This window comes from Hoplias malabaricus, chromosome 6 (assembly GCF_029633855.1).
Source record: "Hoplias malabaricus isolate fHopMal1 chromosome 6, fHopMal1.hap1, whole genome shotgun sequence".
NCBI classification, from domain to species: Eukaryota; Metazoa; Chordata; class Actinopteri; order Characiformes; family Erythrinidae; genus Hoplias; species Hoplias malabaricus.
This window is the reverse complement of record NC_089805.1, coordinates 5,194,871-5,217,754: the sequence shown is the minus strand read 5'-3', so window position 1 is coordinate 5,217,754 and position 22,884 is coordinate 5,194,871. Positions and strand designations below refer to the sequence as shown.

The 22,884-nt window shown below is 42.7% G+C and overlaps 1 protein-coding gene across 1 annotated transcript; it reads left to right on the top strand.

Annotated features, from left to right (window-relative positions):
- The first annotated feature begins 540 nt into the window (after positions 1 to 540).
- On the top strand, positions 541 to 15,383 carry jpt1b (Jupiter microtubule associated homolog 1b). The gene is made up of 5 exons (XM_066675853.1): positions 541 to 749; positions 3,758 to 3,897; positions 10,653 to 10,765; positions 11,872 to 11,896; positions 14,825 to 15,383. The coding sequence occupies exons 1-5, from the start codon at positions 694 to 696 to the stop codon at positions 14,959 to 14,961; spliced, it is 471 nt and encodes a 156-aa protein (XP_066531950.1). The 5' UTR covers positions 541 to 693; the 3' UTR covers positions 14,962 to 15,383.
- The last annotated feature ends 7,501 nt before the right edge of the window (positions 15,384 to 22,884 follow it).

The window sequence follows — 22,884 nt, the reverse complement described above, 5'->3', positions numbered from 1 at the left end:
TGCTAGAAGACATAGGCTATCGCGTAAGAAGCAAGCATTCAGTTTTGGAATGGCAGTGTTCGAAAGACAGAAAAATATTCATTAATATCGCCAGGATTTCTTAACATAAACCTAAAGACCCAATCCTGTCAACTTTGTGTGTTGGGGCTATTAAGTTGCCAGGAAGGGGGTACGTTAAATGGCACCCAGTTATGGAATCTTCTATCCTTATGTAAGATGAAGCGACATAGATACAGGCCCAATAAGAGCTGGATATTCATCGATACATATACATCATGTGGTACATATGATAAAAAGATAACTCTAAATGTATCTAGGTGGTTTTAAAATGAAATATTCAGCTTGTTTGGTGTATGTGGTGCCGTAATGGACGCTGAATTAACCGTTAAACGGCTGTCATTAAATGAACGAAGAGGAGGAAAAAAGCGATTTGACGTGACAACGGAATCCTCCAATCAGCGGCGGAGTAGTCTAGCCTTGCGCCAATGAAAAGCCTCGGATTCCCTGGTGGGCGGGGCCGTGTGGGCTGGAGTGAACTCGAGCAAAACGCTGCCTCTCTCTCGCTCAGATTCCAGTTCAGTGGAAGTCGGGCGGAGTCCATGCGGACAGCTGGGGGATAAAGGACTTATTTAGACGGGTTTTTTTTTTGCAGTGGTTGAAGGTTTACAGGACCGCGAATTGACCCCCGACAACATGACGACTACGACCACTTTCCAAGGGCTGGAACCCGGCGCGAAAAATAGCTCCAGGTAAAAAAGGGAGCAGCTTTAGTTAAACCGCTCAAGCAAACAAAAGAAAATTGGATCCAGGGCCAGTTGGACAGCAGCAGCTCGAGGAGGAGGAGGATGAGATGATGATGCCAGTACATTGGGCTCGGTGCTATTATCTGCCGTCTGTGCTGAGCCTATAGAAAGCGTAGTGAACCGAGATTGTATTTTAGTGTCATCTTATTTAATGACACGTTTCTCTGCTGTGTGTCAGCTGCTCTATTGAAGCAGATTGAGTTCCTATAAGCCAGGGCTGTAAGTCTTGCTACAGTAGCTATATTTACAGGTCTTTTCTTTTGCTCTTAGGTCCCGCGTGAGGTAAAATGGGTGTGTTATGTCTGGAACAACACACAGAAAATGATCCCTGCAGCAGCAGTATTATAGCAGACCCACCCTACATTTGCAACCTTTTTATTTCGAGATTGAAGCAGGTTTGCAATGGCAGAGGGATTTAACCAAACTCAGAAATCTAAAGTGTAGCTTCCCTTAGCTGAGAATTTCCCTGGCAACCTGCCAACACGTCCTATCCTCTGGTTTTGTTGCTTCACTTGTCTGGATTGCCTTCATTTTTCCAGCCAACTTTAGTTTAACACGGTTGAAGGCTCCTTGCCTTATCTAACAAGAAGAACTATGGCAGCACGGTTTTGTTTGATACTGACTTTAGACCAGTTCTACCTCCCGTTGGCTCAGGCCTTGTGGAGAGGCCCCCGAACCTTCCATTGTCCTTTTATGGGTTTGGCTATGTGTTGGACTTAATACACTCTCTTTCACCCAGCCGGTGGTCCTCACTGTTCGCCTGGCTGTTCAAAAGAATTCAGGTTATACACCCAGAGTTATCTCGTAGCCTGAATCTCCAGTGGAGCTCAGGGCCTCGTTGCCAACTTTCAGATTGTTGAGGCTCTCTCAGGGGTTTCCCAGCCTTGGAATAACACGATGAAGACGGGCTGCGAACTAGGTAGAGCCTGTAGGAAATACCTGTGCTGTTAAAATAAAAGATCCGGGGCTGTCCGGAGATCAGCGATAACTGGAGCATCTTTGTGCAACATGATCTCTGGATTTGGAATTCAGTGCTAGTCAAAACATAGTAGCCCCAATCCTGATTCTAATCTAATGCTGTGCTGGACATGAGGCCGGCTGAGGGGATGAATGTAGGTCGCACCCCAAAGCCCCTCACAAGTCAAAGTCATATCTCTGCTTCTTTCGTTCGAAAGGGAACAGCCTTATCAGCAAACGGCCACGGCTGGATTATGGCAAGGCATGGCACCTTAGAACCGTCTCCTGTTCCTCTCAGAGGGGCTAAAGAAATAATCTGCTGGTTCATGGATGGGTGGGGTCTGGAGAAAGAGGCATTTTTTCTGCAGACAGGGCCGGTCCTGGTCTCCCCCGAGCCAGGAGGTAAAGACTAGTTAAGGTATTATGATTAAAGCGCCGTCCAGACTGTGTTTTTTTTTGTAAATCCGCGTGGGCCCCCCCCCACCCATCTGCTAAGACATTTTTTTTTCTAGCCTTGAGTTGGGTTCTGGATTTTGGAGAGCTGCTCGACCTGGAGGACAGCTGCCTGGCTGTCAGCTGTTGGGTCCGGCGTTGGAAAAAAAAAAAAAGAAGGGGGTGGTCTTTTCTCTAACTCTGACTCCCATTTCCGCCCCTTAACAGGGTTAATCACGGTTCGAGTGTTCATCAAGGCGGTTGCTGGTTCTGTTGCCCATCTGACATATGGGACGAATGAAAACCATCCAGCAGTGGAATCTCCACTTGGTGCTAGCAGACGGGGTCGGCTCCAGTCAGCTGTAGGGTGTGTGTGTGTGTGTGTGTGTGTGTGTGTGAGAGACACAGAAGGGCTTAGGGAGTGGAGACCCTCCCATCTTATGCTAACTCTAATAAAGCAAGGCAGTGTCCCCTGCAGCAGTCACTCATCTCTAGGGAGTGTGTGTGTGTGTGTGTTTATAATACGTATAGGACTGACTAGTTCTACAAATACTTAAATATGTATAATACATGTGGGACATATTATATATTACACATATTATACACAGTACTGTGTATATAACAGAGAAATAAAAACACAACATATTTAGTGGGTCCTATTTTGCCAATTTACTCCAATTTACTACAGCTTTCTTGTATTTTTTTTTACAAATTTATATGGTTTTATTAAAAAATTTCCACTCTTCCGAAGTTCAGTCTTAGAAGTTGGTTGCATGTTGTGCTTTTCACAGTCGTAACACATTCGGTAACGTCGAGGTTTGGGCTCTTGGAAATCCCTTTTTTCGCAGCATCAATTTCTTTATACCTCAGCATTGATTAATTAATGGGCAAATTAAGACAGCTAGGGCTTCTTACATCATAAACCCAAGGAGCCAATCCTTACAACTTGTGCCACAGCTGCAGAGTGGGTGGGGTCTAAGTGGACAAAGAGGCGGGGACCACTTGCAACTGCATGTGTTACCCACACATATATATAATGTGGTAAATATATAACTCCTTTGACCTTGTGTATGTATTGTGTGTGTTGCCTGGACACCCGCCCATCTTGTGTTAACTCTGTTAAAGCTGTGCAGTGTGGGCAGATGATGCTAGGCAGCATCCCCTGCAGCTGTTTTGTTCTTTTAATGTCAGCATGACCACAAATCTGTGACAGCAGCAGGTTTTTTTCCTTCTCTTTGTTCAGTGCTAAAGAACTCAGGCTGTGTATCTGAGTAGTAACTTCTTATGCATTGGTCCTGGATTCTCTGAAGTGATGGAGGTCAATGTAGTAGATTTAGGATGAGGTGGAGTGGTGTACATTATACAGAACTAACCATCCAACATCGGTACCTGTCCTCACTAATGCTCTTATGACTGAATGATATACAGTCCCTACAGGAACGATACTGGGGGCATAAATATCAGGTGACACTAGGCTGTGGTTTATAGGAGAATCAATAAATAATGTCCGTTTTAATAACATCCAGTGATATTGACACACTGTGGACTCTTCTGCTCCTCTGCAGGGTGTTGCGGCCCCCTGGCGGAAACTCCAACATTTGCTTCGGCACAGAAGAGGAGAAGCCGGCGCGCAAGAACAGAATGGCCTCCAACATCTTTGGCGAGCCTGAAGACCCCCACGCCCATCGAAGGAACAACCCACCCAGTATAAACACACTCTCACACACACACACACACAAAGTTTCTTGAGCACTTTATCAAGCCGCCTTTGTTTGCTTCAGGTGTATAGCAGGACCTCAGAGCGGTCGGGGTTGCTTTGGGTTGTTACTCTTGTATGTCTTGCCTTCACCAGTGTCCTTTTTAATAGTTTGTTTGTGTGTTCATTTTTTATGTATTTTTTTGAAGTACTTTCCAGCACAATCTCAGGCCCGGTCCGTTTTTTGAAAATATTCCCATCTTGACGAATACGGCAACAGCTGCATTACCAGGCCAGGCCAGTAGGGGGCCATAGTAGCTCTTTAAGAGAGGCATCAAAACACCAGGATGTATGAGAAACCTACAGTGGTTTAATTCCAAGTCATACAACATCGTTTATATTTATTTATAAGCCAAAGGAGGGCCACATACGTTACCAGAAGCCACGCTTTGGGCTACTTTTGGCTCACGTCCTGTTTGCCACAGGCAGCACAGCCTTATCTTTATCAGAATGTGACCAGATCTATTTTAAGATGTGGGCAACATCCAGGTCTGACTCAATGTTGTGATTCATTAAGTCAAATACAATAAAGCATTTATTAATGTTATATTTAATAGATGTTTGTATAGACATGCAGTTAATTAGTAATTAATTGCTCCTGCCCACTCTGAAATGAGGCTGTGACACATTTCAGAATGATTGACAGTGGCACCAACACGGCAACGTAAACAACCCATCAGTAGTGGTGTTGAGCAATACCCCAGTGAGCTTCATATCGGTGATTTCAATCAATAATTAATGATAGTGTGAACCCTGTAGTAGTCTCATTAGATCATGGGCTCCATGCGCCCCTTTAGAATTGGGCTGGATTTAAGGACTGCAAAGTTCATTCTTGTTTAGGACCAAAAGAAATGTATTTAGGCATTTAAAGTAAGACTAGGTCATATTTTAACCTGACAATTACAGCTTTAAAATGACTGTGATGCTTCAATGACCTGTAATACGGAAACCAGAGCCTCTGTTGTTGCCACTTTGTGCACAGCACTGCAGAAACTGCACTATGTATTTTTTGGAGGAGGGTAGGGAACCACTCCCATTCCCTTCTCCCTCTACCGTGTCTTCAGGACAGTGTTGAACAATGAATTATACTCGGTGATGTAAGCATATCACTAACTCTGATTGGTTCTTACGCCATGAACGACAATTTTAGTCACGGCCAACTAAAGCAGAAATAAGTCATACGTTAATCTTCGTTAACAGAAGATGATTACGAAAATGAGTGGACGAGGTCTTTAAGACAGGAAGGCAGAAGAGACGCTCACAATGGCATGTTGCACTCTGTAAAAAGCCTCTGACCTCTGACAGGGAGAACACACCACACTCACAGACAGTCACCCAGACGAAACCCACGCGGACACAGTGACAACACACCACACTCCTCACCCGGAGGAAACCCACGCAGACACGGAGAACACACCAACTCCTCATAGACAGTCACCCGGAGGAAACCCACACAGACACAGGGAGAACACACCACACTCCTCACAGACAGTCACCCGGAGGAAACCCACGCAGACACAGAGAGAACACACCACACTCCTCACGGACAGTCACCCGGAGGAAACCCACGCGGACACAGAGAGAACACACCACACTCCTCACAGACAGTCACCCGGAGGAAACCCACGCAGACACAGAGAGAACACACCACACTCCTCACGGACAGTCACCCGGAGGAAACCCATGCGGACACAGAGAGAACACACCACACTCCTCACAGACAGTCACCCGGAGTAAACCCACGCAGACATGTTGCACTCTGTAAAAAGGAGATAGTCGAGGTTTGTTTTTCCATTTTCCCAAAAGTAGTCAATCAGCCGAGGCACGTTAATGTTCTGAATGTCTGCAGTGGAACTGTGAGATTTATGTAGCAAACAATGAATGGAAGCTTATACCCCAACAATTAGCATTGTGTAAACTCCCTCTTTAAGCTCATGTAGTCTTGTTTGTTCGGTCTCAGACATTGTATGACAGCTATCTACTACAACACGCACCAGTCCAGACTGCTAAGTCATTACAGACGCATGTAGCGTATGCAGTGTTTGTCCAGTTTAGTTGAAAACAAATGGGATGAGTAAAGTTGAGCCCTTCTGTCTTTACTGTGAATTGGTCAGAGGCTGATTTATTTGTTTGGCCTGCTACGTCATTTCCAGTAGAGGTGAGCTCATTGTCTGGTTACTCAGCTCTGCTTCCTGATTAGTAAGGGCTGTGAAAAGATCACAGGCAACTGAATACGGTGTGACATCATCCACTGACAATTCCAGCCAGCCACTAGGAGTAGGCGGTGGTGTGTTTTCTATGTAATATCTACTTTATAACCACAGGGTCTGGATAAGTCTCTTATTTACGAGCTTCTTTAATAACTGTGAAGCTATAGCTTTTATTTGCAATAGAACCTGACCAGAGAGAGGGCCACATAGGTGTATATAGGAGTTCTACAGTCTAGACGCTTCTCTGTGTAGTCGGAGGGTGGTGATTTTGGTTCTGGGCTGTGAATGGCTGTTAATCTGTGGTTGGTGGGAGCTGGCAGAAACTCATGAGTCTTTGTTTCTCCCCTTCACACAAAGCTCAGTTTGGCAGGTGGAGTCTCAGCAGCCTTACAAAGAAACGCCTGTGGCTTGAACAGGAAATCCAGTGGACTGTAGCAGAGAGAGAGTGGTTTTAAGTAAGAGAGAGTGAGATAGACAGAGAGAGAGGGAGAGAGAGAGAGAGAGATCAAGGTTGTAATTGTGTGACCTGAGAGGATTCAGTTCATATTCAGTTCTTTGGCAAATGATTCAGTGAATGACAACGCTTCCGATTTCACCTCAGTTCAAATTCATTTGTTTTGATCATAGTGTTACAATAATAAATAAACGATAAATATCCTAAACACGTGTGAAAGTGATTAACGCCGGCAGGAAGTCTCAGAAACTATCACTCCACAAATTGTGAAACCCACGCAGACACAGAGAGAACACACCAACTCCTCACAGACAATCACCCGGAGGAAACCCACGCAGACACAGGGAGAACACACCACACTCTTCACAGTCACCCGGAGGAAACCCACACAGACACAGGGAGAACACACCACACTCCTCACAGACAGTCACCCGGAGGAAACCCACACAGACACAGAGAGAACACACCAACTCCTCACAGACAATCACCCGGAGGAAACCCACGCAGACACAGGGAGAACACACCACACTCTTCACAGTCACCCGGAGGAAACCCACGCAGACACAGGGAGAACACACCACACTCCTCACAGACAGTCACCCGGAAGAAACCCACGCAGACACAGGGAGAACACACCACACTCTTCACAGTCACCCGGAGGAAACCCACGCAGACACAGGGAGAACACACTACGTTCCTCACAGACAGTCACCCGGAGGAAACCCACGCAGACACAGAGAGAACACACCAACTCCTCACAGACAATCACCCGGAGGAAACCCACACAGACACAGAGAGAACACACCACACTCCTCACAAACAGTCACCCGGAGGAAACCCACGCAGACACAGAGAACACACCACACTCCTCACAGACAGTCACCCGGAGGAAACCCACGCGAGCAAATTCATATTGGATTAAAGCAAACCAAATTATTTTTACCATGGGTTTTCATAAGACTAGACTGTTCTTCATCATTTGTACATTTCTGTACTTTTATTTAACCTATTACATAGAGTGCTGAAACTTTAGAATGGTCACACCTCCAATCACAGCGCAGTCTCTCCAATCACAGCGCTAGACCCATGTTTACCTGAGAGTGCAAACATGAGGTTAAACAGAGCAAAGACAGACACAACGAGTGCAGAGAAATAAGTCTACTGGTTACATATGGACAAAAAGAGCACTCTCTCTTAACAGGCGCTGAAAATGGTCATTCTGAACAGAGCAGTTTTGACAGGGGGTGAACCCTGCTGTAGTGTTTGTTCCTTGTGGTATTTTGACGAAAGCATGTCACAGATTTTCATTAAGCATGCAGAATATATGTCTTCCTTTAAAAAATATCAGATATTTGAAGAGTGTTTAGTTAATACTGGGCTTTCTTTTTTTTTTTTTTTTTGCACAAGACACACTTTACAAATGTTACACTTCACTGTAAAACAAGTCCTGAGCCAATACATTTAATGAGTTTAATTACCACCTTCAAATTAAGGCATCACAATTCACTCATGGGCTTTTATAGCCCTAAAAGACAGAGGGATACACCCAGCAGACAAATCCAGACAGGCAAAGTGAGGGAGGGAGAGATGAGTGATGTGGTTTTTTGGTTTGTGTTTGAGGGATCAGCTGGAGATGAAGGCCTGATTAATAATGCTCAGGATAATCCTTACATATTGCCAAGCTGGCTAATGCTGAGCAGCCAGAGGTTTTGCATTAGTAAGCCATGCTAGTCCACACACACACACACACACAGACACAGACACAGACACACAGAGAGAGAGAGAGAGAGAGAGAGATAGTGATAGCATGGGCACAATGCTCCTTTTACTGCCACTCCAGCTAAGTTCATTATCCCTTGCCGCTGCATTGTTTCAATAGGGCTCTTTGTTGGCTGAAATAGTAATTTTGCCTATTTTACAGTCCATTACTGTGACTAGCAGTCAAATACAGGTTTGTGGGAAATGTCTATATTAGAGCTGTTTTGTTCATGTGAGTGTAGCACTCTTAGCAGAGCATGTAGCATTTAAAATAGCGTGTTTTGAAAAATATACACTTTTCTTGTCAAAATCAAAATATCAGAGAACAATTACATTTAAAGTTTCTTCCTGAACCATGGAAGGAAGGAAGTCTTAATACACCTGGGTCTGAAATGAACGTTTTTCAGTTTTGTGGTAGACATATAATAATTCAAGTTCATAGGCCTGAGAGGACGGAGACGAAGAAAATTCTAGCATGAGAATTCTTGCTAACTAGGCTAACTCCTCTGACTGACTGTAACTAGGCCCAGAAACAGTGCAAACACATTCCTTCAAAAAAACAAACAAACATGCTGGAACATTCTACAAGCAAAATTAGCATTGCTAGCAGGCAGTGTTGTAACGGTTAGCTCTAGTGTTAGCATTAGCTTCTGAATTTGCAACCTCTGGGCATGAAAACCTTCAGAGTTCTGTTTACTTTAAGAATTATTTATGTTTTCTCTGTAGCTTCTACTCTTCTGTGCTACTGAAAGGTGTTAGCTCTGCATACTACTCAAAGATATTCAGAAAACACATTTCTAGTTGTAAAATTTGTATGAGAGGGTTATATGGAGCTATATAAGTATATAGCTATATATAATTAGAATTGCTAGCAGGCAGTGTTGTAACGGTTAGCTCTAGTGTTAGCATTAGCTTCTGAATTTGCAACTTCTGGGCATGAAAACCTTCAGAGTTCTGTTTACTTTAAGAATTATTGATGTTTTCTGCTGTAGCTGCTACTCTTCTGTGCTACTGAAAGGTGTTAGCTCTGCATACTACTCAAAGATATTCAGAAAACACATTTCTAGTTGTAAAATTTGTATGAGAGGGTTATATGAAGCTATATCCGTATATCACTGCGGCATATATTTTTATGTATATATGTTTTAAATCAAAATTTTTTAAAATCTGAATATTTCAACTCCTCAAAAACTCAACTTTATTGAATGTCATATACAAGCATTTTTCACTTATTTAGTATGTAGCCAAATCTTATTTAGTTTTTTTTATATGAGAGTTATTTGAATTATCCACTGATTCCGATACGATTCCAATTTTATTACTAGTATATAATGATTCCAGTCTGATTCATGTTTTTATTGGTTGGATTTCTGCAGAAACTGAGCATCTATATTCATTATGTTTCTCAATTCAAGCCAGATTTCCTCGTGCTGAGTGTCTTTCAGACTTTTGTTCCATAAGGACAGATTTTGATGGCTAAAACACACAGGACTCATCAGCTCTGAAACTCCGCCTCAGAGCATCATGAAACCACACTAAATCTGACAGCGCTAAAGCAGTGGAAAAATTGTCTCACTCTTTCCCTACCCAGAGAGAGAGAGAGAGAGAGAGAGAGAGAGAGAGAGAGAGAGAGAGAGATAGTGTAGAAAGGACAGGAGGGACTGGTAAAGCTCTCTTCCTGATGACACGGTATAGAGAACAGACTCTACATAGAAAACGTCTGGCGTGGCTTCACTTTGTGTCATACAGCCATCAAATCGTCTTTGTTGTGTCAGTGTTCCACGAGACCCACTCTGCTGTTTGTCAATTGTAAAGCCTGTGATCTGCATTCCATATGTGGCTTCTGTGGTTTATACATCACTTTACTTTTACAGCTCTGTGTAAGAGAAAACAGCTAAATTTGATTTACCCTGTTGTCAGTATGTTGTTATATCGGGTGAAATGAGAGTCCTGCAGAAGCTTGGTGTGCACTCTTTAAAATGACCCAGATTCCTTTGGTTTTCTTCACTAAAAAACAAAAGTAACAGCTTTTTTATAGGTTAATTTTTTGGGGTGGGGGTGGGGGTAGGGGGTGTTGTTGGGTCACTAAGCTTCGCATCACATCTGCTGTTAAATCTCACTTAGCAGTTTTATTGACCATATTTATGGCCACTTGAGCACTTGCTTCCATCTTTAAATTGTTTAGACTGCTCTTAGAACAGCACCGTAAAGTGAAGTGAAAGCCAAACATACATGACTTGCTTCTTTCTCTGCTCTGAGTGTCTTCCCTGTGTTTCTTGCAGGTGGGGAAGCTTCCGGTGTGCTCTGCGGGGAACACTCCGCCCCCCTGAGGCGGTGCCCACAGCCACCAATCTACCTGGACATCTCCGACCCCAGCCAGCCGTCCACTCTTGTGGTGAGCGACCATGCAACGACACCTCTCACAACACTCAGAAGCCCTATCTCTTGTATTATGTGGAGAGAATGACTATTATTATCTGTTAGCCATATTAGCATTTACGTCATAAGATCTATTTAAAAACTCTATAGCATGCTCTTGTGTGAGTTATTCATACGCAAATCGTAAACAAGGTTCAGAGACTACAAGCACAAGCCATGTGGATAATGTTCTATGATGTGTACTCTGTAGGGAGCATGGCATTGGATGTGACCCAAGCTCCTCTCTACTGACCGACACAGACTAACAGTACTCAGTATGTTGGCTACAATACAAGGTGATGTCACCTGAAAACCATGGATACTGAGTGTGTTGAACCAACAGAATAAAATGCTAGAGCCCATTGGCTCATAAGCGTGGTCCTGCATATCTGGATGTTTTCCTTCTCTACATCTGGTCCAACTAATCAGCTAATTGACAGACTCATCCTGAGTCAAATGGGTGTTGCCAGAACAGGAAACAAACTGAAATATGGAGGTCCAGGCATGGGAAACGCCAGACTTACAGGAGCAGAAATCTCCTCCATTCAATAGTCACTCTCCTCTGGATTTCCTCACCCAGACCTGCCCACAGACGGCAGAGCAGCGCATTACTCATTACTGGACATGTTTTAACATGTGTTTAGTCTTTTCTTTTAATGTCTAGTTTATTTGGCCGTTGTAAAACATGAATTAATATCCTATAAAACCAAGGTTGGGAAGGAACAGCTTTGATGTTCTCAGAACTTCACTACTTCCATTTTAAACCATGAATATCATCCACACACACGTCTTGCAGGTGTCAAACAGTCCGGTGAAACAATACAAGTCTTAAAAAAGACATATTCAACCCCTTTTCCACAAGTGCACACAGTTCAGTGACGTTGATGATTTGGTCAAAGTACCACAAAGAACAAACACCACATTCTGGCACTGTATGACACTAAAAAATAGGTCTCCACTGAGTATATTTTGACTATGGGACAACGTGAATTGTAAATGATTACAGTTTAAACCTGTGTTTTGTTAAAAAAGAGTTAAGAATGTTAATCCGTCCTGTATTTTTTATTTATTTGTTTTTTGCAGGAGGAAAATCACGAGCAAGAACAAGGTGAGAGCACATTTAGAAGCACTTCTGTTTGTGCATGAACTGGAGTGAATGCCTGGCTTCATAAAACATTGAGGAAAGCTTTTAGTTCCCAACGGTTTTAAGGACATGCCCCCCTCCCCCCACCTCCATAGACACTTTTTCTAAACAGTAGCACATGAGACACATTAAGGTAAATAGTGCCTCTGTTAAATGGCCGGTGGATGGCAGAGTGTTATGAAGAATGTCCACACCCTTATACACTTCCCCTGTAAAGACACACTGCTTTAAAACTTTAGGAAGTAAACTAAAAGGCACATCTGCTGATGTAATATATTTTATTTATGTAGATGTTATTTACACATGTGCATCAGTTTTTCCAGTGTGGAGGAGCTCAAGTGCTTCATGTCCTTACACTTATACGCAACTTTACTAGGGCTGAGTATCCTTCGGTTTCTAATTCCCATGATAGGCTTGGTTTGAGAAAAAGATACAGGATAATGTTGGACATTTAACCACTGAATCTGTAGGGATTTTGCATTTATAATATTATTTTACGGGGCGGCACGATGGTGCAGCAGGTATTGTCACAGTCACACAGCTCCCTGGTGTGTTCTCTCTGTGTCTGTGTGGGTTTCCTCCGGGTGACTGTCTGTGAGGAGTGTGGTGTGTTCTCCTTGTGGCTGCGTGGGTTTCCTCCGGGTGACTGTCTGTGAGGAGTGTGGTGTGTTCTCCCTGTGTCTGCGTGGGTTTCCTCCGGGTGACTGTCTGTGAGGAGTGTGGTGTGTTCTCCCTGTGTCTGCGTGGGTTTCCTCCGGGTGACTGTCTGTGAGGAGTGTGGTGTGTTCTCCCTGTGTCTGTGTGGGTTTTCTCCGGGTGACTGTCTGTGAGGAGTGTGGTGTGTTCTCTCTGTGTCTGTGTGGGTTTCCTCCGGGTGCTCCGGTTTCCTCCCACAGTCCAAAACACACGTTGGTAGGTGGACTGGCGACTCAAAAGTGTCCGTAGGTGTGAGTGTGTGAGTGAATGTGTGAGTTAGTGTGCTTTCTGAGGCTGTGTAAATACATTACAATTCATGTACCATTTCAGGAATCAGGAACTTCCTGCTGGACAGATGTTTATGTTTGATTGCTATTTCAGAGTATTACTGTTGTGTTATGATAAGGCTTAGTTATAGCCTGTAGCTGAGTGCTGTAGTAAGAGCCCTGCACTGTAGGTGATGTACTTGTGGCTGGTGGAGTAAGGACCACTTTGACTCCAGCCTTTGCGATATGACGTGGATTCTCTGTAGGACGTGTAAATGCTGATACAGTGAGTTCATTTGATTTACATGCAGCTGTAATGAAGTGACCCATTTCCCTGAGCGACTTGTCCGACAGCCTAAGAGATAGAGTCTGATCCTCTCGGCTCCACCCTTTTCCTGGCATTGGGGAGAATATCCAGTCTAAATATTTATGAATGGCAGCGCTGCTCTTTGCTCAGTGGCTGGTTCACAGTCCTTTGTGCCCGTTGCTGCAGAGCTTTATATCAAGGCATTTGAAGCAGAAGACAATCATTATTTGAACATCCAGTGTTTATTGGATAAAACTCTCTACACATCAACATATGTATAAACATGAGATAAGGACATTTCAGTATCTCTGCTGTCACTGTTAGCAGCCTAGTCCCATTTTATAAATTTAACTTGGAAACAGTGTAGAATTATGTAAATGTAATAAATTAATTATAATATCAGCGATGATTTGAGAATGAATTTGCCTAGAAATTAAAGTTATTATAATTAAATTATCGGGGCGGCACGGTGGTGCAGCAGGTAGTGTCGCAGTCACACAGCTCCAGGGACCTGGAGGTTGTGGGTTCGATTCCCGCTCCGGGTGACTGTCTGTGAGGAGTGTGGTGTGTTCTTCCTGTGTCTGCGTGGATTTCCTCCGGGTGACTGTCTGTGAGGAGTGTGGTGTGTTGTCCCTGTGTCTGCGTGGGTTTCCTCCGGGTGACTGTCTGTGAGAAGTGTGGTGTGTTCTCCCTGTGTCTGCGTGGGTTTCCTCCGGGTGACTGTCTGTGAGGAGTTGGTTTGTTCTCCCTGTGTCTGTGTGGGTTTTCTCTGGGTGACTGTCTGTGAGGAGTGTGGTGTGTTCTCCCTGTGTCTGCGTGGGTTTCCTCCGGGTGACTGTCTGTGAGGAGTGTGGTGTGTTCTCCCTGTGTCTGCGTGGGTTTCCTCCTGGTGACTGTCTGTGAGGAGTGTGGTGTGTTCTCCCTGTGTCTGCGTGGGTTTCCTCCGGGTGACTGTCTGTGAGGAGTGTGGTGTATTCTCCCTGTGTCTGCGTGGGTTTCCTCCGGGTGACTGTCTGTGAGGAGTGTGGCGTGTTCTCCCTGTGTCTGCGTGGGTTTCCTCTGGGTGACTAGCTGCAAATCCTATGTTTTAATATACAGGAGGTCCTCGAGTTACGTCAGTCCCGAGTTACGATGTTTCGTGGTTACGACATCTCCCATTTACTGTATAAAGCCTTGTTTCGACTTAAGTGTTTTTGCGTCGTAAGCGTCGTAACGTGAACTTCGTGCTTGGTGTGCGCGGCGGAAGAATACACGGTTACGCGGCTCGGGGACTGAGGAGGATAGGTGTTAGGATAGGATAAGTGCTCACAGTATGTTATTTACGTACAGTATGTACGTATGTTCTGACTTACACCGAAAATTGGTTTACGACGCGACGTAGGAACGAATCAGCGTCGTAAGTCGAGGACCCCCTGTACTGTAACTGTAGTTTTACAGCAAAAATCACAAAGTGACACCAGTGAGACTTACCCCAGCACCACTCACCCAACAATTCACTTAATAGATACTGTACCCATAGCTCCTCCCACAACACCAACAACCTACTGATTCACTCATCTACTTCACTCGTTAGATTCTCTATTCGGTTTTTGACTTCTTTGATGTGTATGTGTGTGTTTGTAGATCGGTCAGAAGAAGTGGAGGCCCCCGAGGAGCCACAGCTAAAGGAAGAGGACCCCTCCGGCTCCTCGGAATCCGGCCGAGGGCCCAGTGGCCGCAGAAACCCTCCTGGTGGCAAATCCAGCCTCATACTGGGCTGAGGGTGCTCACTGAACTTTTCTCTTTCTCCTCCTCCTCCTCTCTCTCTCTCTCTCTCTCTCTCTCTCTCTCTCTTTCCCTCTCCCTTTTTTTTAAAGGAATTCACTCTCTCTTTCACTCCACTCATGTGAGCCATGGGATTTTTTTATTTTTATTTTTTGTCCACTACCACATGTCTGTATTTTTGTTTTTCTATCGCAAAACAAACAAACAAACAAAAAAAAGAGATCGTTGGCAGAAGCACTTTATGTAAAAGCTCCATTTCAGCCCATCGTGAAGAGCGCAAGCCATGCCGGAGGAGCCAAAGGTCCGCACGCCTTTCGGACCACCCCCAAAACCCCCTCGGCGCTGAACCGTTTCAAAGGAAGAAAAAAAAAAAGATTTGTTGCGCAAAATTTCTAAGTACAAATAAAGATTGATATGAATTTCACTGCAGTTGCTGGTCTTTTGTATCTACTACAATGACTTTTAATGGAAAAGCCTGACACCTAGTGGTTTCTTTATGAAACTAAACAGACTTCATCTCATTTGAGTTGCATTTTATAGGTATAATGTTTCACATATTACAAGGGGCCATTTGAGGGTACAGAGACTGATATGTAGCTGATAAAGGCAGGTGAGTTAGGGCAGGGGGGGTGGGGTGGGTGCACATCCCCTGCTCTATAATAGTCAGGACCGCCAGCAGGTAGGTGTTCACAGTGTACAAATAAAACACATTGTGTCTATGTCTGTGAGTGGTTTGGCGTGTTCTTGTTCTCCCACTGTTTCCTCTGGGTGCCTCGGTTTCCTCCCACAGTCTGAAAACACATTGGTTAACGGACCTACTCCAAGACTGTGTGAGTGTGTGATGACCTGAGATGGACCCTGCCCTGTCCAGGCAGTGTTTTTCCGTTGTGACCCCACAGTGACCCCGAGCGGGATAAAGAGAAGACGAATGAAAAGTCAGGGAACTGATAGGTGTGGCTCTAATGGGGAACCGAAACCGCGCCATCTAGTGGCCAGTCACACTCAATGCACTGCAGGATGGACACGACCACAGCTTAATATTTATTATATATTGATTGACTGAGTGCATTCTTTTTGCCTCCTTTACCATAGTTCACTCCAGAGATGGTTTATTAAGATGCCAGTTGTAAGAGATGTGAGGGGAAACACAGAACATTGTATTTCTATAGCCGTCTTACACTTGGTTTGGGGACTGCGAAAGACTGTGTGATTGGACACAAGATGGCGCCATTTCATCGGCTTTTCCCGTCGCGTTCCCGATATTATTCAAATAATGTGCAGGGAATTAATATTTTGAGGTTCCCTTTTATAAAAAGCTATATATATATATATATATAGCTACTGTCTTTGACTTTACATCTACAGGTTGGTCCAACAAAGTAGGTGGACAGAGTGCTTAAAAATAGAGAACCCAGCTTAGATCCAGGGCACATCCCAGTAAACATTTAGCCGTCGATTCAACGTTGAAATAACGTAATGACTGCCGTCTAATCAACGTTCTCTTAAGGTTGAAAATGAAAGTTGAAAAGACGTCCAAACACAGACATTGAAAAGACGACTTAGACGTATTTTGGACGTCCATTGACGTTATTAATTGGTCCCGAAATAAATTACTTGTATAAAACGGGTTTTGGACGTCCACTGACGTTATCGATTGGTCACCACTTAACTAACTTATTAAGATGGATTTTGGACGTCCATTGACTACTTTTAGACCTATTTTGATAGTCCAGGGACGTTCCTTGTTTACTGGGATAACTCTAACCGCAGGAGTAGTGCTTTATTGAGTTGTTATTCATTAGCACTTTTATTTATTAGCAACTTCTTTGTGTCCAAACACACTTATATCTTCCTGCTCATGTCCTCATCAGAGAGACTGCAGTAAAATATGACGTAATATCAGTATGAATTTGTATAAAGCAGACTAGCAGTGTTAGCATGATGCTAGTAATGTTAATAGTTTCTGCTACTCACTCAATTTTTATTTATCCACACCCTAGAAACCACCTAAAATACCATAGCAACCAACTAACAATAATGTCTGTCTTTGTCAGGCATATGTGATTATTATCTAGGATATTGTTGCAGTGAGTGGTTTCCATACGGAGACAAAGTCATGAAAGGGCGCCATCCCATCACACATTCACCCAGTCACTCACACTCACACTTAAGGGCAATTTCACACACCAATTCATCTACCAACATTCAGTCATTCATTATCTGTAACCCTAATCCAGTTCAGGGTCGCAGGGGTCCAGAGCCTACCTGGAATCATTGGGCGCAATGCGGGAATACACCCTGGAGGGGGCGCCAGTCCTTCACAAGGCAACTCACACACACACACTCACTCACACCTACGGACACTTTTGAGTCGCCAACATTTACCATCTACCAACATTTTATTATTATTATTATTATTATTTGGACTGTGGGATGATACCAGAGCTCCTGGAGGAAACCTATGTAGATACAGGGAAAACACAGCAAACACCTCACAGACAGTGATTCAAGGCTGAGATAGAACCCAGAACCCCAGGACCCTGCAGTCTACCACCATGCTGCCCACCACCTGTTACTTACCGTCTCTGGTGTTCTAGAAGCAGTTGCATGAGTTTACCTCAAGATGTCAGCATATCACCACTCTTGGACCTGTATTTTGCTCATCTCTCTCTCTCTCTCTCTCTCTCTCTCTCTCTCTCTCTTTATTTTAAGCCTTTTTTTCCCTTTTCTGTCCTCTTTTTGTTGCATTTGTTTTAGCTTATTGTCTTTTTTATGTCCACATTAAACCTCTTGTTCCATATTCTCCTCTCTTCTTGTGGTTTTCTTGGGTGGGCTGCTGTTTCTGTGGCCTTAAGTACACAGCCCAGCAGGTGCGCATATTTACACTGATTAGCGCAAAGGAGTCTGGGAAATGGAGTTTTAACCACTTCTCCCCAACACACCACCTAGGCTCCCTCCTGTTTGCAGACAGCACAGGCCGGACCCTCAAAAACCAGTGTGGTTCAAAGTGGCTCAAAGTTTGCAGACAAATAAGGGAATGAATTTACATTAAGGTAAACTATACCGTAAGGTACATCTCCAAAAGCATGAAATAACATGACACTGGAGCGACTGCACATGAGTTTGAAGGGAACGTTTACGATTGGGGACTGCAGTTCTCTATGGTTTGTTTACATTCAGAAGCTCCACATTTTTTAAGGGGGAATGGTGTGGTTGAGGAGAAAAACGTGGTCATGCAATTAGGAGTCTCCTGAATTTAAAGTGGGTTCCTACATAAATAATATGAAAGAGCAGAAATAAATGAATAGTACCCACCTATGGAGAAGGAATAAAGCAAAATCCTAATCTCTTTTCATGATTTGGAGGTCTTTGCCATATTTCTGCCTTGAAAAGAGAGAGAATGCCTAGCATGTCTGACCCAGCCACTTTGTTTTTTTTTTACTCGTTTACTGACACTGGGGCCTTGTAAACAAGGCATCCTCTGTTTTCCTGGTCCGTTTGCCACATGGAATTATGGCACTTGATTAGGCCACTTCTGCTTGCCAAATTAGGGCCACATAACAGCCAGAAGTGATGTGGGCCAAAAGAGCATTTATATATATGTGGGCCACTTTTAGTTCACATTTAGTTCGCTTCTCTACTCTATCCTATACCTTTGGGTTACATTGCAGTGGCATGAGTCATCCACTGATGTTGTGGCAGCTCTCTGGTTCCCATCTAAAGCAGATTTATTTCCTCTATCTTTGCTTGTTGCCCTGTTATTGTTATAAAGCTTTCACTGAGTTAAATGAAGCACTGATATAAATTTTCCCATGTATAAAATAACACTAAACCTAAATATGAATATTAATGACTCAGATCTCGGCTCGCGTCACAAAGCAAAAAAATCCACCTAACGACGGCTCGTTTCTCGGAAAAGTCGTAAGTTGATTCACTCATAAGTCGAGGCTTCACTGTACATTAAATCTGATTAAATTACAGCCGCTGAGGTTGTAAAATCATCTTTAGTCCAGTGCTAAAGCCTCTGCAACTGAAAACTCTCCAAATCTAATCTTTACATTGGTATAATCAGGTTTCAACACTTTTAACATGGTTGAAGAGGGAGATAACCACATTATGCGCATGTAACACTAAGTAATGTGAGACCGAATATGCCTTAAATTACCAAACAGTTTCCCCTGGGGAGATATGTGCTAAGGAACTTACAGCTAGGGCTGGACGATACGCGCAACATTAATATCACGATACACTTCTTATTTTTGGTCGATACGATATAATTTTGATTTCAGTATAAAATCAACTGAAAAATATTTTTCAACTACATTTTAAATTGAGTGAGCTGAACCGATGACGTTTCCCTATACAGTGGAACCTCTACTTACGAACTTGATCCGTTCCGTGACCCGGTTCGTAAGTGGAAAAGTTCGTGTCTCGAGTCAATTTTCCCCATTTAAAATAACGGAAAAGCAATTAATATGTTCCAGCCCCCGCCCCGAAAGTCACCCTTTTTGCACTGATATATGTTTACAACACTCTCAAATTAGTAAAAAAATACATGTAGCGTCACTAAAAATAAAAAAGAAATACAGTGGTAACAGTAATAAACAAGAAATAAAGTTTTAAGTGGTTACACTTCGCTACCTTGAAGACGTGACGACTGGCTGGGGGCGCTGGGAGACTCGCCTATTGGGGTCAGTGGCCATTTCCAGCCGCCGGCTTGGTGAAGGCTCAAGTTCGTTTCTAGAGTCATGGTTCGTTGGTGGAGGCAAAAAATATTCAAAAGCCCGGTTCGTATCTTGGAAAGTTCGTTAGTAGAGGTTCCACTGTAATGAATGTCAGTCAGTGATGCTGTAAATTATGTAAACCGAAATATTGAAAATGTGTTTAAAAATCATATTATTGTTATTGACATGTTATATTGAAGAACAGCACTGTCTCCTCCCTCAACATCCACAGCTGGACAAGGCACCTAACCCAAACTGTTCCCTGAGCTCTGGGATTCCTGGCTGCTGCTCTGAGCATGTGGGTGTTCACTCCTGCTAGCACACTAGTGTCTCTACACTAATCACCAACCATGTTAAAAGCGTTTAAACCTGATTATGCAAATGTATTAGATTCGTAGTCGTCTTCTAAGTGACTTTGAAAGAGTGTCAGTTCCTTAAACCCTATCCATGGGTGGCAGCTGATGTCGCAGTGTGGAGTAGCTGCCATATTTGGGAACTACTCATGACTCAAACACACATCAAATAAAAACTGATATTAAAATTTTGTCTGTTAACACTTTTAATCCTTTAGATGTTAAAATGAAAAACATATTCTGTTAGTATAGCTCCCTGACTCTTGTAAATAGAGCTCTGTTCATCTGTGTCAGTCAGTAAAGGAGCTCAGGCCGCATCCCAAAGTAGCGCCATACCCCCTACATAGTGCACATCTTGAGCCTTATTGCACACTATGAAATTATTTTTGACCTACAACGCAATACGTGAGTGCACAAAACGTTATAACTGACACTGCGCCCTACAGAGGGTGAGACATTTGGGATTTGGCCTCGGCTACTCGGTGTCGAACTACATTATTAAACTTTAAACCAAGCCAGAAAAAAGCAGAGTAGAGCCGTGCAGAGTCGTGTAGGCACCATACATTGGAAAAGAGCCATTATTAAGGCCAACATGGGTTGTGTGGGTTGATACATGGGACCCAAGTGGGCTGCCTATATGAGATAAACATGTGCAGCCCAGCTAGCCTCCCCATTCAGACCAAAATGGCTGGGATGTAGCCCATTACTGTGTGACAAGAATGTAATTATTAAGTAATTACTCATTTATAATGAGAACATTTCCCAATAATGAGTGTCAGAATCAAACGCCACAAGCTAGATGTTGTCAAGCTTATTTAATGGTAATAATGATGATGACCATGGTAATAATAATAAAGAGTAATTAGTTTAATAAGGAGAATAATAACAACGGTAATGTCGTAATAAATAGAACTCTTCCTCTGAAGCGTATAAGAAGCATACAGAAAGAGAAGAAGAAGAACACAAAAAAAAGGCTTAGAGCACAGAGGCAGAATGAGGGGGGGCAGGGGAGGGCACTGAAAGAGAAGGTTACCTTTCAATAGATCAATTTACATCTTTAAAACATTTAGACTTTTTTTTGTATTTAACATGAACATTTACAAAAAAGAGAGATATTACGTTCTTTAAAAATTCTTATAAATAAACTTTATCAATATAGAACAAAATACAGGATTTGTGTGGCGTTAGGGACGAGGAGGAGAAAGAGGAGCTGGTCGTTATTTACAGGAGGAGGTGGAGTGGGACTTGAGTTATAGGACACTAGGAATACAAAAGAGACTTCTTCTTCTGCACAGTCAGACTACAGGGGGCTCTCTCATTCTCTCTCTCTCTCTCTCTCTCACCTCATACATTGTGTAGTGTCTCGACTGTGAAGGTTGGGGCCTTCAGCTTCTAAAGAGACTGCTCCTTAACGATTAACAGTAACATAAGCTGATACTGGTGGATACACTTGAAATTTTCTTGAAGATACCCAGTATGACTTCATCAACGTTCTTAAAAATGATTGTTTCTGCTGTGGTTTTATTCATCCTCTAATCAGAAAAGGGCTCAGGAATTAAATGATGAAATTCTGTATTGTTTAAAAAATGAATCAAATGTAAAATGAATAAAAAAATAAATCTGATTCAAAAATTTGGGTGTGACACTAAACTGAATTAATGGAGTTTTTTTTACTTTTTCTTTTTAAATAGTCGTTAATGTATACAATCTTCAATCTAAAGAATTTTAGGGTAAAAAAGAAAAAAATCTGTTCAGAAGATTATCACATTCAACGTATGAACACAGAAATAATCAGATATGTAAAACAAACAAACATGAAATACTAAATAAATCATATTAGTGGTTTGAGTCTGAATACATCTCTGCTACAAATGCCATCGGCAAATGTAAAATATAATAATGACCGCCATGATAAGAGGAAAAAAAAATATTAAACATAAAACGACTAAGTGAATGTAACATCTAAGGAATTCAGGATTTTAATTGTGAAACATATTCTAAAACATCTTTGATGTTAGTACATAGTACATTTCAGCTACAGGGTTTTGTTGTTCGTTTGTTGTTGTTGTTTTTTTTTTTTGCAAAAGTCTGTGTGAGGAAAAAAACAAGCAAAAAAGATAAAAAGATATTAAATAAATAAATAAATAAATAAATAAATAAATACATTTGTTGCCCACACGTTGGTGGGATTGGCTGAAGTTAGTAAGATAACATCTGATTCGCTGACCTCTCCCAGCACCTACACACCAGCAATAAAAGTTGATTAAGATTTTACACCCACTAGTTGTAAAGGTGATGAAAGAGCCAGTAAAATGGTCGCCACTACACTGGCCCATATATGAGGTTTACAGCGGTGCTTATACAGCAGTGATACAACTGACATTTTTAGTAACACGATCATAAATAAATAAAAAGGGAATATTTCTGAGATAATACAGCACTGTGCAAAAGTCAGAAACCACTCTTCATTTCTTTCATTTACAATTTAAGCATCCATTAAGTTCTTTTGACTAGAGATTTCTGTAAATATTATACATAATTTCATATAAGACCCTGCCCCCAACCCCCACATAAAGGGGAAATTCTAAACAGAAAAATCACATTAACTTAAAGCTAATGTCATTAAAAACAAACCAAGCTCCACTCTCCTTTCAGATTTGAAGTGTCCCACAGGTGTTCCTTTAAGACAACAGCTAAACACTATGGATCTGAAAGGATGTGGAGCCATTCCTGAGAAAAGAAAATAGACCAAATATTAAGGAACTAGTGAAATGCAGGAACCACGTTCTAAGGTGTGGAAAAACTTTCCTTGCAGGCTAAAGGAATGGTAGATGTATGGACT